This window comes from Homarus americanus, unplaced genomic scaffold, assembly GCF_018991925.1.
Source record: "Homarus americanus isolate GMGI-L3 unplaced genomic scaffold, GMGI_Hamer_2.0 scaffold16430, whole genome shotgun sequence".
Lineage (NCBI taxonomy): Eukaryota > Metazoa > Arthropoda > Malacostraca > Decapoda > Nephropidae > Homarus > Homarus americanus.
In genome coordinates, this window is record NW_024729259.1 from 7,646,693 (window position 1) to 7,662,421 (window position 15,729).

Genomic DNA, 15,729 nt, shown 5'->3' on the forward strand with positions numbered 1-15,729 from the left:
TATTTACCTGATCGAGTTGTACCTAGTGGGAGTATCAACAGTAATTGTGATCAACATTCAATGGGGAAACTTTTCTTAAACTTAATTATAAAAGTGATTCAAAAACTTATCTTACAACTATTATATAATTTATAAAGAATAACACTTCTTAATATTTTCTCTCTACCTACATCTCCCACTGACTGGGAGAAAATACTCTGAGGGGATGCCATAACCAGTAATCTTATGAAAACACCATTAGTACCAAACTAGCATTAAATAAAAGGAAAATTTATTACAACACTTTGCTTTAGAGCCTGTGTGGTGAGCTCAATAAATTTAGTTTACAATATTGTCATTATTCAAGTGCAGCTCTGATTTTAAAAGCTTCATGTCATAAATGAGTTTAAGTTTAAAATGTCAACAAAAACATATCCACAAATGCATTTCTGAATATCAAATATCAACGACTATTATTTCTGACCAAAACAGCCACAACAGTTACCAAATGCCATCATTTAGCATATCCTATTTCCACTGAGAACCACTCCACTTCTCCCTGGCACACACAAACACATGCTTCACACTATCCATATAAGCCTTCATATACAAACCAAAATAGATTTGAGTAAATCCACCTGACATACAGAGTATCTACAGTTTTTAATTACATATGACCCAGTACAGTACATGACTATGAGAGACCCACAAATTCTCTCTGATTGGCCAGTTAGCTAAAGCTCAAAGAAATGACAAGGTGGCTTGCCATGGGAAAAGGCAACAAAAGTCCCCCACATTAGCTGGAGAACTTTCAGAGGGCAAACAACAACCAACGTGATGGAGTACCCCTCAGGCAATTATTTCAATAAATGGCCACATGACCTTGAAAATAGTTCAATGGCACTGAACTACACATGCAACTGAAACATTGATTAAATGAGCCTGTGTTAATAACTCAGAGGGAGTTATGACATTCTTACTTATTTCTTGATAACAAACAAACAAACTGGAAGAAAGCTAAACAGACATGAAAAGAGCATAGGTGACAATTATGTTTGTCAGCTCAAGTTCAAGCTGAGGGGTAAAAAAAAATATTAAGAGGCAAAGACAAAACAAAACATAAGACATATATGCTCATAAACAAATGCAGAGATAAACACAAACCCAATCTGTCTGTCCAATGATTCACCTCTCTGTCCTGTTCTCTATTTCTCTGATCGATAAACATACAGACAAACTCTCCTCCCCCAACACACATGCATACTCCCATTCTTCTCCCACCTCTTTAAAAATTATTCAGAAACTTAAAAAATTGCCTTGGAAAACTTTGGCACTAACATTTAGGGTTTTCAGCAGGAACTGGTTGCCAGCTGAAATGACCAGCTTTAATGACTCTTGTGTTAATCAAACATTTTCTGGATAGTAACCTTCATTTATTTGATGAGGGAAGTTATTAACTGAAATTTCAGTAATCTCTAAATATACTTGTGTTCATCAGTTAGTAGTGGTAGTTAGTCCATTTTGTTTAACAGTTTCCAGTAGGTAAGCCAAAGACCTCTTGATTGTCAGCCTCTTTTCATCGTCTTTTGAACTTTCTATATACTGTACAGTACACACCAGAAAAAACCTGAATCACATAGGGTAAATTTTTGCTTGTCTTTAATATCTGGCATCAAACTAATTTCATTAAACTAATAAAGAACTGTCCTTTGCATCTGTCTCCAGAAATATATTGCATTTGACCTCAATATAATTTCATGTTTCTGTCCTTTGAGAGCATATGGTGCATCATTTTTTTTCTCTGTGTGTTTTTAACATCACCCATGAATCTTACTAATACTTCTCTACTATGAATATGGCTGCTGTATCATCACCAGCATCTAGCTTCAATTTTATCCTTGGTATTCAGCTTTTCAAGCACTAAGAATATGTGTGGATGCTAAATATTTACTTTGTCAACTGTGTATGCAAGAAAAGGATAAGAACATATGTGAGTATTTTTACTTGCTGTTCTGGTAAATTCTTGTTGATTTTGACACTTTCTTTTTTCACCATTCTTCCTATTATTAACCCCCGCCATCAGTAAGGTTTCTGTACCTTTTATCCACACCATCTACAATTAATATCAACACCTTTGATTACTTGATTCGTTTTGAGAAATGATCTCGTGCAAAAAATTCTCTGGCAGGTATTTCAGCCACCTGTAACAGTAATTGGATTTTTATGAATTTTTATCAATCTACGAAGCCCTTTCCCACTGTAGCATAGAGTGGCCATCATCAAAAGCAACACTCTCCTCTACCCTCATTTTCTTTTATTCTTTCTGTCTAAGGGTTACTGGCTCATACCCAGGGCACCCAGTTACCTAACTTTGCAGGTAAAAAAGTAACAGTGGTCAAGTGAAGTGGCAGCCACATTGTGTACCAAAGGCTCAGTATTCAGTGAGATGTATCCACTTGCGGGCCAATAGGACCTACTTACCCTTCCACTTTCTCTTTAACTGCTATACCTTTTTCTTTGTTCTTTCTTCTTTTTCAAAATTATACAAACAAAAATATTATATACAGTATTTACCATAGGTGATGTTCTTTACGTTCAAGGGTTGACAGTTTATGAAAAATTTTATACTGTACTGTACAGGCATTTTGATCAATGATCATTTCATCCTAGCAAGGTCCCCAAACACTTTCAATATAGACCACTTAACACATGAATATCCCTAATATTCTTATTATTGCCCCCTTCAATACCTGAAAGTGTTAGATAAACAAAATAAAGTATAAAAGGTTAAGTAAACTTGTCTTGATCATTCTGTACTGTAAGAGGAATGACAAGGCCCACTTTCAAAGACTACTGTACCAACTGAATGTGAAAGTGGTGGAGCAATTGGGAATGGGTGCTTTAATGTTGCAACAATATGGTAGAATGAATTTCTGTAAAGTATTCATTCATTTTGGAAGTTTTCATTCACTTCATTTCACTCAATATCAGTCAACATTTTATATAAGTTTCTCATGATGTTCCTGCAACTGTTCCATTCCTATTTAGTAAGGAGTACAGCCATACTGAGATCAATATATATATATATATATATATATATATATATATATATATATATATATATATATATATATATATATATATATATATATATATATATATATATATATATATATATATATATATATATATATAAGTAGAAAGATGTGTAAACAAAATGACTGACAGCCTTAGGTATCACAAAAGTGGTACAGTTGCCAACTGTTTGCACTGCATTTAAGGATACAAACACATAAACCAAACCAGTAGTAACTGCCACAGAAAGCATACAAAGGTCCAATAAATTATATGTATAAGTAAAGAAGAAAATACATTGATAAAAATGTTTATCTATCTACATGTAAAAGCTCAATCCCAAATAAGTAAATTATCATAGGTCTGAGTAATCCGTACTTTCAGAGTAGTCAGGGATCTGTTTACTCAGTACCATAATATTTTACAACAGGATGATTTACTAAATGTCTGGCAAACTGTATCAGGCATCCAACCTCAGAGGGCATGATAAAAACATCCATATCTAATAGAACATATATACATAAACCTGGGACAGCTTTAGCAGTTTTAATTACAAATGCCAACACTAAAATTGCACTTACTCAACCTTCTCATTCTAAAGCAGTCAGTAGCTGAATTATAATCTATGTCTCTAACAAAGTTATTCATATTTTTTTGCAGGTAATTAAAAACATATTTTCAAATTCAAAGTCCTTGTGTCTGTTCATGAAAACAATAAATTATTTTACTCTTTAAAACATTTTCTCACTTGAAAAAAATATGCACACAATTACTTTCCAATCAGTAAAGGAATGGTAATTTCTCTGTCTCTACAAGTTGAATTTTGTTTCAGAGTCCACTACATCCCACCTGGTGGACCTCCCCACTACCTCCTAATATATGTTTCTACTTTAAAAGTAAATGAGAAGGTTGATAATGCAAGAATGTTATTAGAATTACATTATGTTAAACAATAGTCAAGCTTCATCTAAGGTAAATGCATTTTTTCTTATTGTGAATAATATTACAGTACTATAACAAAAATACTGAAAAGAAAATATTTGAAGACTCTGACCTCTGACAGCATGACGATTGTGGTCACCTCCTGATCAAACACCATTCTCCAAAAGTCTGCTATTGTGTTTTCCATGGGATCTTGTGTAACAATGAATGACTCAGCCAAATCATATCCCTGAGAATATGAAAATAATATTAACTGTGATGCACAGTGATTCTTATATCCACATCCAAAATGCTTAGAAGAAATTTAAAGTTTAAAAAATAATAATAAACTACCATATTTTAGTTCAAGAGATTAACAAGCAGCTGAAGAAATCCTGAAAAATTAGCCATTGTACTGCATTAAGACCCTGTCTGAATTTTTATCATTTTAAAGTTCAAAATTCAGCACCAAGGAGATTAACCATTATTTTTACATATGGGAATATCCATACACACATAATATGGCTACTGTAATATATGTACAGTATGGCTAAAGATCAGAAAAAGGTTTTAAAGCATCACAACCTAAAACGCAGACAAAAACAGTGAATCAATGACGAAGTGAAATCTACTGCAATATGTGAGAACTTAATATCAATCACAGATCAATTGTTATGAATTGCTCTGTACATTAGTTAATAGTAGTAGAAATATCACACATACTGGTACTGTACTTACAGTAACAAATGAAGCATTAATGTATGTAGAAGATGGTCTTGTGGACAGTGGTGCCAAAATAACACGATTGGAGTCGTAGGGTAAAACAAAATCATAGCGATTTTTGGGCTTGTTCTCTTCACTTGTTGCAATAGCAAAAGCTTTCCTGTCCTCAACCACTTTGCTTAAACGCTGCAAAAAAAAAAACAGAATTAATGTAAATACACAAATGATAAAACAGAGCATTTACTTTTTCATATTCTATTAGACTTTTCTCACAACCGTGGCAGAAACCTGAAAACAAGAGTAAACATGAACCCTCCCTTCATTCACTGTTACTGCTACATGCATGTACTATACTACCATATGTTTGGCTCCATAACAAGGCCCTAAGATATCCATCTGGTTTATCCATAATCACTTTATACAACCTATAGCATCACCCAGTTGCAGCACATTCAACCCCCAAAACAACTATAAGTCATGCTCTCCAGTCATTAAATATCACTGCTGCAACCATCCATCCCCCTCACTTCTACTGCCTCATTCACCCCATTATTCTATATTTTCCCCTCACCTCTCCAATCATCCTCCTCTCAATGATATGTACACACATTTTAATCAATCTTTTACATCCCATTTCCTAAATATATGTCTATAATATCTTAGCAAACCTTAAGTCATCACCCTGCCTGAAACTCCTTTCACTTCCACATCACCTTCTTACAGCTGTGTTCACTGCTTTTTATCCTACAGGTCCTATTTGCATCAAGTACTGTCCTCTGACACACCATTCCATTCTCTGAGACTTATCTCTTCCTCTTGCAACTTATGTCCAGGCCACAGAGCAGTACAGTACAACTGGCTCCATTATTCCCCATATGTTGCCTTTCTTTGCCTTCTTTAATGTGGTTCTCTCTCTTTATCTCTCCATATACCTTGTACAGTATATGTGAGTGCATTTACTACTAACTTTCCCCCACTCAACTGGTCCATTTGCTCACAAGTTCACTCTGTCAAGAAGAGAAGGAATTATAAGAAAAACAATATTTGTTAAGGCAGAAAAAAAACAGATGCTGATCATAATTCCTACCCATCTACTCTCACACACACACAGATGAAAGGGTTCAACTGCATATAACATACTAACCTCAAACTCCTTTTCCAAAGGTGAAGAGTCATCCAGACTATCATGGTGTGTGTGGTTGCTGTAGCCCTCCTTGAGCTGAGGTATGGTCAGTTCAGTGTTACCAAACTGAACATACTCCATCAATGCTCGGTGGATGAACACATACTGTTTCTGAAAGGCATTATCTTTGATATGGAAGAGTTTGAATGAACAGGGCATTTGAACAATAATTCACTGCCCATGGAGCCCTATATCTGGGGCACCACAAGGTTTAGGGTACCCATTGCCATACAGCTGTAATTACAGTATTCCTAAAATTAAATATGTTAAAAGTCTTACAAATACGATTAAAATCTTAATCATTGCCCCAGCAGACTGAACAATACTGCTTCACAAAAACTGTAAAATATAAACTTTTAAATATTTAACCCTTAAAGGGCAGCAGACATCATACGATGTTTAAGAGGAAATTGTGTAAATATTTTCGTGGTCGCAGCCTAATATAAAAAATGAGTGCACTATAATATGTCTGAGGATGAAAAATAGAAGTACATACAGTAGTGTATATTAATAATAAAATACTGTACTTATTAATTATTAAATTATCATGAGGCAGGAGGTGATTGTATGACACTCACAATGGAATGAAGATTATGTTTTCACTGCCAATTTCAATAATTTTCCTTCTAGTTAAAGAAACAGTATCTTGACTTCGAAGGTGGATCTACAGAAGAATGCAGATAGTTCAGATAAATAGACAAAAAAATTTTTTTACACAATAACCCTTAATTTTTTTTTTTTATTTATTCGTATCAGCATCCACCATCATCCATCAGGGTTACTTGATGGCAAACTTGTGCCTGATTTTGATGATGTCTAATTCCTTTGCATAGTGAATCTGCATCAGAGCCAACACCTGTGATCACCTACCCTAACTTCCACTCCCCCATAATCTGGTAACCCTGGTCATGTTAGGTCATAGCTTGTGTCACCATACAACAGCCTCTCAGTTTGGTGGTTCCTTTGAAAAGTTGACATCCTGACACCAGGTTGGTAGCTTAATGTAGAGATAAATTACTTGCACCTGACCTAAATCACTAATACTGGAATGCTGACAAGCAACCCACTATGCATTTTCCCACTAGCCAGGAATATGTACGAGTTGGTCTTGGCACGAATTGACACTTGACCTGACGTGATTCATTCTAATGTGAATCCGCCAATGCAATGTGTGTAGATGTAGTAAGGAGTCACCCAATGTAAAGTTTAATGCAGGGGCTCAACACCACTAACAATACACTAACTAAAACACTACAGAAAGGTGAGGTAAATAAAACTTACTAAAGACTGTACAAGGAAGTTTCTTTGGTGTCGAAGGTCACATATAAGGTTAAAGATGGACGCATGTCCTTCTTCATCCAGTTCCATCACTAAAGAGTCCAGGGCCACCAAGGTTCCCGTCCGCCCAACACCAGCGCTGTAGTCAGTCATGTAAAAATACAATGCATCATCTCAAAAAGTGGACAAATCCTAGAAAATCTGAGTAATACATATGTAAAAATATAGGTATAAAATTATACTAGTTTATTATACAGTCTTGTGAGGAGTATATGAAACATCCACATTACTTCAAGTTCATTACAGGGTATTGTAAAATCAAGTGACAACAATATTATATGGCATCACTTTGAATCTTAAATTGTCAATCTTTCTTAAGTTTATTACTAGCACTTGATGGTACAGTAAACAACGGGTACAATACAGGTTCTAGTAATATCTGTTGCTGTTTTAGCTGTACATATTGATCAATATGTCTACTTTTCTCATGTGTCTCTTTAACATTTTATTTTTACATTATGTGTGTCTGAATTTTTCTGAAAAGTGAACAGCATTTTTTGAGAATTAAAAACCAGTCTAGCTATTATTAAATCAACAGATATCCCTAACTTAATGTAGTTTCAATAGTGTATAACAAAATGAATAAATTTGGGAATGTATGCACATAATATAGTCCATGAATTGCAAATACAAAGTTCAGTAAAATTTGACCTTCAAAAAAATATTTGCAGTCCTATGCTCCTCTGAGCTGTTTATACATTACACAAGGCTCCACATGTAACCCATAGCTTGGTAAACTTACTTGAACTCCCCCTCCTACTAAGTCCCCAGTTCCACCACACCTTGCCAACAAGCTACGATATGCTGCCTCTTCATTCATCTCTGGCGAATGTTACTAGTGTATTAAGGTTATATATACCCGTAAACCCTAGTCTGTTTACATACGCACTCCACAGTATCTTAACTCTTGTTAGCCCTACAGCCAATCTGATTAGACCACTATACAGTATTCACTTCACAAGTTTTCTTCTTTTCAGAAGAATTTTTTTTTAATTTTACCCATTTTTAAAATACATACAGTAGTCTACATTATTTTAACGCATTTCTTAAAACCTTCAAGTATTGTATCCCTATTAAAGATAATACATACTCCACATACAAAGTTCACATAAATGAGTATACAGTAGGTAGAGAGGTGCAGCACGCCTTAACTCTAGCCTTCAAAATTTACATACATAATAATTATGCATATCTACAGACACTTTTCATTCCCAATTTTAATAAATACTGTACTACTGTTATACTGAACCAAGCCATTTATCCACACACAAACCTGCAGTGTATGAGAAGTGGTCCTTGGTCATGTGAGTACGCCTCATTGATGCGACGGAGGAAAGAGAGCACACCAGTGGGGTGTTCAGGAGCAACAAAATCTTTCCACAGCAAGTAGTGATACTGGCGAACTTCATGGGTGTGTTGCTCCTCACCTTCACCCCATTCTGCCCTTAATGTGCGAACCATAAAATCTGTAGGCATCAAAATTTTAAAACATAATAATTAGGTTATGTACAGTACATACAGTATATGATACAAATCCTACTTTCTAAATTGCAAACTAGTGAGTTCTGCTGTTTACTGACATTCATGTAATTTGAAGGAAAAGTAAAAAATATTCATCAAGCAGGAATTTAGCAGTAAAATCTTGGCTTTAAGATATTTATATTTATTATTTATTATAGTTTTCTTACCCCAAGGAGCTAGACGACTAAATTAATTTCTTACCTATAAACTGTGTTGCTTTTCCAGGGTAATATAACAGTACTGTACAGTGTAACTAACTTGTAATTACCTAAATTGATGAAGCTAAAGCACACACATAAAGAATAAAAAAAGCATATTTAAAAAACAAATCTCATTAAAATACACTTCACTACTCACAAGAATAACTCTAGTACAAGTAAAACCCAACAATAATGATCTAGCTATATTCATTATGCAGTACTGTACTACAATGAATCTTTCCACATACCTGAATATGCCTTTTCTTTGACGAGATAGACAGTGATGTTGCCAAATGTCTTGGGTTGCCCTGCTTCCGGCCAGTATTTCACGCATTTAATTTTGCCCGTTTCCTCTAGATTAGTAAGCATAACACACACGCCACACCCTTGCTCAATTATCATTCGCCAGAAGTCATCAACTGTTGTGTCCATTGGTCCTAAGGGAAGAATGTTAGAAATATATATATAAACCTATATCTGTAAATATTTGGCCACTCTTATTTTCACAACGATTATACCGATGGTTGTGTAAAGTGACGGAGGTAAATCATTCGGATATTTGGGACCTTAGTGTGGAAAGTGAATACCTTCTTAGCAGAACACAACTCTTAAACAGTAAGAATAAATGAATGTCTGGATCAGAAAATGAAAGAAGAGTCTGTGTATGCATGTTTGGTCTTGATTCGTTGCCTTGAATCATAGCAGGAAAAGAATTGAGAAAAAAATATATAATTAAAAATATCAGTACTCTTTAATCCCTTCCTTAAGATGATAAACTTCCAGTATCATGGAGTTATTAGACTGTATGGTAATAAAGAACTTCACGCCAGAACATCTTACTACATATGCAAAACATTTGTATAATACCTCACTCCATAACAAATATAACATTGCAAAAGTAATTAAGAAATTTAAGCAAATCATTTTGGTAAATTAAACTACTGTATTCACAATATACTGTATATATACATGAGCAAATTCTTATATGCAGACAACTTACCCTGAGCACAGACGAACTTTTTACGTTCCTTGTAGCCCAAAACATAGTTGGCATTGATATAATCAGTCTCAATGGCACCATTGAGCTGAGTTAGCTTTACTCTCGTTTGGTCATAAGCTTTGATATCTGGATAACGATTCTTGGGAGCATTTTCTATGAGGTCTGAGGCGCGACTTGTGCGATCATAAAACTTCTCAGGGAGGGCCTAGAATTGTATCAATTCAAGAATATATTAACCATTCTGAAACTAATAAACATGATATACAGTACAGTACAGTATATGCATAAACAATAAGAGCTCAAACATGAAGTCAAAAGCATACTGTATGTACAGAACTAGAACTTTTAATCTTAATCAGCTAACAATAAAAACAATAGAATAAAAAAATACAAGATATAATTTGTAATTTGACTTGAAAATACTGTAAAAGGATAAGCTGTATCGGAAGGTAATTCACTCAGGTTGCATTCCTGTGACAGCTGTCAGCAAATCAGCTTACAACAGGGTTACTATAGCAGACTGTACAGGTTGTACCTCTCTAGTCCGGCATTCTGTGGTCCGGAAACTCCCGTGGTCCGGAACGATTCTAGTTTGTCCAATAGGTAGATAGGCAGCTTTTTTTTTCTTTTTCTTTTTTTTTTATCTGAATTATTATTATTATTACAGGAGTATTAAATTTTTGCCCCTCAGGCCCCAATGTGGGTCAGTGACCTATGCTTGGGTGGGCTAATCCCCTTAAAAAAAAAAAAGCCGCGGGAAATTAAGGTTTGTTTACATCCGGCAATTCGGCTGCTCTCTCTCTCTGCTTGTCTATACAGAGTACAACATTTAACCCTTCAATATATATGAGCAGTAAATAAGTGTTGCTTTCATATTCTTATGTAGAGTAATGACGATATATTTTCACATGTGCGCACTTACATACGAGCAGTCTCACTTTTTTTTTTACCATTAATGGTTAGCTACTTATATTGTTCCATTTATTAACATTAAATAACATTACAGGTACTTCAAGCAACCATATTCATTTTTTACATTAATTTTACTACAGCTAAACTCAGGGTCTTATTTTCTTCAGTTTTATATGTAGAACCAATCAGTCACTGGTTTCGTAAGCTTTAACATAAACAATGCCGGCAGCCGTCTCGTCTCCTCTAATATTCCACGTATTATTAATAAATTGTATTGTTAATTTTGCACACACGTACATTAATTCAATAAAAACAAATTCAGAAACATTAATTAAAATATATATGAACAGTAAATAAGTGTTGCTTTCATATTCTTATGTAAAGTAATGACGATATGTTTTCACGTGTGCGCATGCGCACTTACATATGCGATCTCTCTTTTTCTTTACCATTATCGTTAGCTACTTCTATTGTTCCATTTATTAACATTAAATAACATTACTTAAAACAACCATATTAATTTTACTACAGCTACAACCAAGGTCTTATTTTCTTCAGTTTTATATGTAGAACCAGTCAGTCACTGGTTTTGTAATCAACGAAAACAATGCTGTGTCATTTCCTCATGTGTTTTAATATTCTACGTATTATTAATGAATTGTATTGCTCATTTTACACATATAAACATTAATTCAATAAAAAAGACATTCAGTAATAAACAATAATGAATCTTTTGTACATAAGAGAAATGACCCTGTTTACACGATTATGCACGTCATCTGCACGTTGGCGGGCCGTTCAAACCCGTCGAAATTCAAGTTTCCGCCGTCAAAATTTTTATTTATTTATTTTTTTGTGTGTTCCAATAAAATACATTAAGAATTAAAAACTCGCGAAATTTGAGAAGCTATTATACGACATTTAACCCTTCAATATGTCTTCAAAGAGACCATGACGCAGAGAAAGTGGTGCTAGTGCTTCCAAGCATAAGCACAAGTCACTATCTAACCAGGAAAAGGGTGAATTTCCATGGTCCGGCAATTTCCATGGTCCGGCACCGGTCAGGTCCCGAGGTTGCCGGACTAGAGAGGTACAACCTGTATTGTATTTGATATGCACTGAAAGACCTTAGTAGTTGAAGCAAAGTAATAACATTATAACAACAACTGATTTTCTTTAAACAGTTTAGATAAGCAGTGTAATATCCTCACCCCCACCCCCCCCTTAGATTCGCTATTTCAGACATTCGCATTTTCCTGACTGGGATCTGCCCCAATTACTCCAGTGTATCAAGGTTTTACTATACTGTATATTTATGTGTCATCCATACTCCTAAGTGATAATACTAAACAAGAAATACCATAGTTCCAAATTGTTTGATTAAATAGGGTCATAGAAACTAGAAAAGCTGTTCAGTAGACTCTCTCAATTACCGTATATACTCGTCTATAACCCGCCCTCGTTTATAGGTCGACCCTGATTTTTTGACCAAGAAATCGTTAATTTACGATATTCCTCGTTTATAGTTCGACCCACGTTTTTGAGGGTAATGGAACAACAAAACCTTCACTAAAAATGCTCTGCGTCCTATAAACTGAGGCTCGCCGTGCATGAAACACGAGTGCCGAAGGCAAATTGTTTACCATTTATTATTACGACACTTTACACTGAAACGCGGGTAGTTTCAACAAAAATATTGTATATTTCCATTCAAGTATTTATTCAAGTCAATTAGGAGGGAATATTATTGTAATACAACAGTTTTTTAACTAACCCATTCGAAAAGCGATTACGGTAACATCTTTTGAACGAAAGAAAGCGAAAGTCATTGTTTTCGTCACGATTTTATCCCACTTTCCACTTTAATACGTACGTAATTTCAGCAAAAATATTACATTTCCGTGAATGTATTATATCAAGCACAGTATGAATAGAATATCATTATAATATAATAGAATTTTAACCGAAAACTATTAAAAAAATGAGTAACATCTGAAGAACAGAAGCTTAGGTAAAGTCTTTTGTTTTCGTCATGTATTTTATCCTATTTTACATTGAAATACATCACATTTCAGCAAAACTACTATTTATTTCCGAGAATACATTCATTCAGGCGCAGTTTAGGTAAAATATACGTGTGATGTAATAGTTTTTTTAACTGAAAACGATTCGAAAAACACGTACCCTCTAGCCCTGTTCAAGGAGAGGACTGAGAGAAGCTGTTTGATGCTGCAGACGATGACAAGGAAAATGATTTTGATGGATTTTAATGAAAAAATTCAGAAATATGGTATCGTAGTATTTATTCAAGTCAATTAGGATAGAATATTATCGTAATACAACAGTTTTTAACTGAAAACCATTCGAAAAGCGATTACGGTAACATGTTTTGAACGAAAGAAAGCGAAAGTCATTGTTTTCGTCACAATTTTATCCCACTTTCCACTGTAATACGTACGTCATTTCAGCAAAAATATTACATTTCCGTGAATGCATTATATCAAGCACAGTATGAATAGAATACCATTGTAATATAACAATATTTTAACCAAAAACTGTTAAAAAAACGAGTAACTTCTCTTGAACATCGGAAGGTTAGGTAAAGTCTTTTGTTTTCGTCATGTATTTTATCCTATTTTACATTAAAATATATCACGTTTCAGCAAAACTACTATTTATTTCCGAGAACATATTCATTCAGGCACAGTTAAGGTAAAATATACATGTGATGTAACAGTTTTTTAACTGAAAACGATTCGAAAAACACGTGTACCGTCTAGCTGATACAGCTGGTGGTGCGTGATACGTCATGCGTCGGTGTAAACAATAGGAGGTTGAAGTAGATTACCGGGTATTAAATTAAGTGTGAAATATTGAAAAGGTTTTTATTACCGGTATTTTTTGTAGATCAATGAGAACTGTGATACCGTATATGATATGATAAGTTAGCCTGTGCTAAGAACTTCAACATAGACTACTGAAAGCACGTTGTAAGGTAATTTAGCCTATTTTAAGTTGGTGAGCTTCATTTGCTGAAGGAACTGCACAACTTTTCATTACTAATTGGTACATATTTTACGTTTCCATTGTTTACTGGCAGTAAATGGTAAATATTTTTCATGTCTGAAGCTAAAAGTTGCTCCTCACCCTTCCCATCATGCACGGGTTCAACCTAACAAAACTATTACGCATGTATAGGACGACCCCCAATTTTTTGCCTAAAAATTTGGTCTTAAAAACTCGAACTATACACGAGTATATCCGGTATCTACAGTACATTCCAATTAACTGCAAACATTTTATTTAGTTATTAGCCATCACAGTAGTGACAGTAAAAACTCAACTGTCTGCATCATGCACTATCAAATGTCTAAGAACTCAGGTGAAGTAAATTGTGATCAATCCTGTGTGGTGTCAAAATTCAAGTGCAAAATTTCAGTGAATCAAATAAGATGAGATACAGCTTAGTGCATTTCAGAGTATGCATCCTTCCCAAGAATTATTCAGTTTAAGCTAAAAGCCTCTTTACACTTGTATAACATGTTCATTTTAAAATTCCTGTACTGTATTTGAAAAGTAGGAAAAAAATTTAATTCACATACAATACATAAAAATTTCAACCAAAGGAAACCAACACTTTTTTTATTAGGTTTATTATAAATTTCACCCCTTTCACTTAGGATCATAATATGGATGACATGCAATATTCAGTATTGCACTAAATTTATCCCAAGATGACACAAAGCCAAACAGATTTTTGTTTACTCTGCTTATCATGAAATATGTAATATTCTATTTACTTCCTAAAAGAAAAAATAAGCAAGCAACTTACCTCATATTCCCTTCGGAATCCTAGTTCTGAATCTTTAAGCTTGTCAATATACTGTGGGACAAGCTCATCTCTAGGAACTGGCTTCACATCGACTGCTGGCTGAGACATAAGTGTGTGGGACCGTCGTAAGGAACGGAAGATCCTCCTGAAGAGAGTTTATGTCAGAGAAATAGCTTTTGAAGTTTAGCTGCACCTATTATGCGGGTCCCATAAGCCCAACAACATGCAAGGGATTGTGTAGATACAGAACACTTAAGACTCAGCATTTTGTATACAAGGAGGCAGTGTAGCCAGCACTGCACTCAACCACTTTAATTTCCCTAACTATAAAGTTAAGTACCCATATACAGCTAGGAAGACTGGGGGTGTCCAAGGCACAATAACATAAATCTAAGGACAAGAATGCTCTTGGCAAATGATCCTTGACAGAGTCTCTCTCTCTCTCTCTCTCTCTCTCTCTCTCTCTCTCTCTCTCTCTCTCTCTCTCTCTCTCTCTCTCTCTCTCTCTCTCTCTCTCTCTCTCTCTCTCTCTCTCTCTCTCTCTCTCTCTCTCTCTCTCTCTCTCTCTCTCTCTCTCTCTCTCTCTCTCTCTCTCTCTCTCTCTCTCTCTCTCTCTCTCTCTCTCTCTCTCTCTCTCTCTCTCTCTCTCTCTCTCTCTCTCTCTCTCTCTCTCTCTCTCTCTCTCTCTCTCTCTCTCTCTCTCTCTCTCTCTCTCTCTCTCTCTCTCTCTCTCTCTCTCTCTCTCTCTCTCTCTCTCTCTCTCTCTCTCTCTCTCTCTCTCTCTCTCTCTCTCTCTCTCTCTCTCTCTCTCTCTCTCTCTCTCTCTCTCTCTCTCTCTCTCTCTCTCTCTCTCTCTCTCTCTCTCTCTCTCTCTCTCTCTCTCTCTCTCTCTCTCTCTCTCTCTCTCTCTCTCTCTCTCTCTCTCTCTCTCTCTCTCTCTCTCTCTCTCTCTCTCTCTCTCTCTCTCTCTCTCTCTCTCTCTCTCTCTCTCTCTCTCTCTCTCTCTCTCTCTCTCTCTCTCTCTCTCTCTCTCTCTCTCTCTCTC

General features: G+C 35.2%; 1 protein-coding gene across 2 annotated transcripts in view; it reads right to left on the reverse strand.

Moving 5' to 3' along the window:
* LOC121866500 (tyrosine-protein phosphatase 69D-like) overlaps nucleotides 1-15,729 on the reverse strand; it is a 54,499-nt gene that overhangs the window by 13,927 nt on the left and 24,843 nt on the right. The window contains exons 15-23 of one of the 2 annotated variants that reach the window (XM_042366234.1): nucleotides 14,685-14,829; nucleotides 9,941-10,145; nucleotides 9,189-9,377; nucleotides 8,493-8,685; nucleotides 7,163-7,298; nucleotides 5,843-5,992; nucleotides 4,714-4,884; nucleotides 4,109-4,225; nucleotides 8-22 (exon numbers count right to left, since the gene is read on the reverse strand). In XM_042366234.1, coding sequence (XP_042222168.1) covers nucleotides 8-22; nucleotides 4,109-4,225; nucleotides 4,714-4,884; nucleotides 5,843-5,992; nucleotides 7,163-7,298; nucleotides 8,493-8,685; nucleotides 9,189-9,377; nucleotides 9,941-10,145; nucleotides 14,685-14,829 — 1,321 coding nt within the window. The remainder of the gene's footprint in view (nucleotides 1-7; nucleotides 23-4,108; nucleotides 4,226-4,713; nucleotides 4,885-5,842; nucleotides 5,993-7,162; nucleotides 7,299-8,492; nucleotides 8,686-9,188; nucleotides 9,378-9,940; nucleotides 10,146-14,684; nucleotides 14,830-15,729) is intronic. The other variant, XM_042366235.1, reaches the window with a different exon arrangement.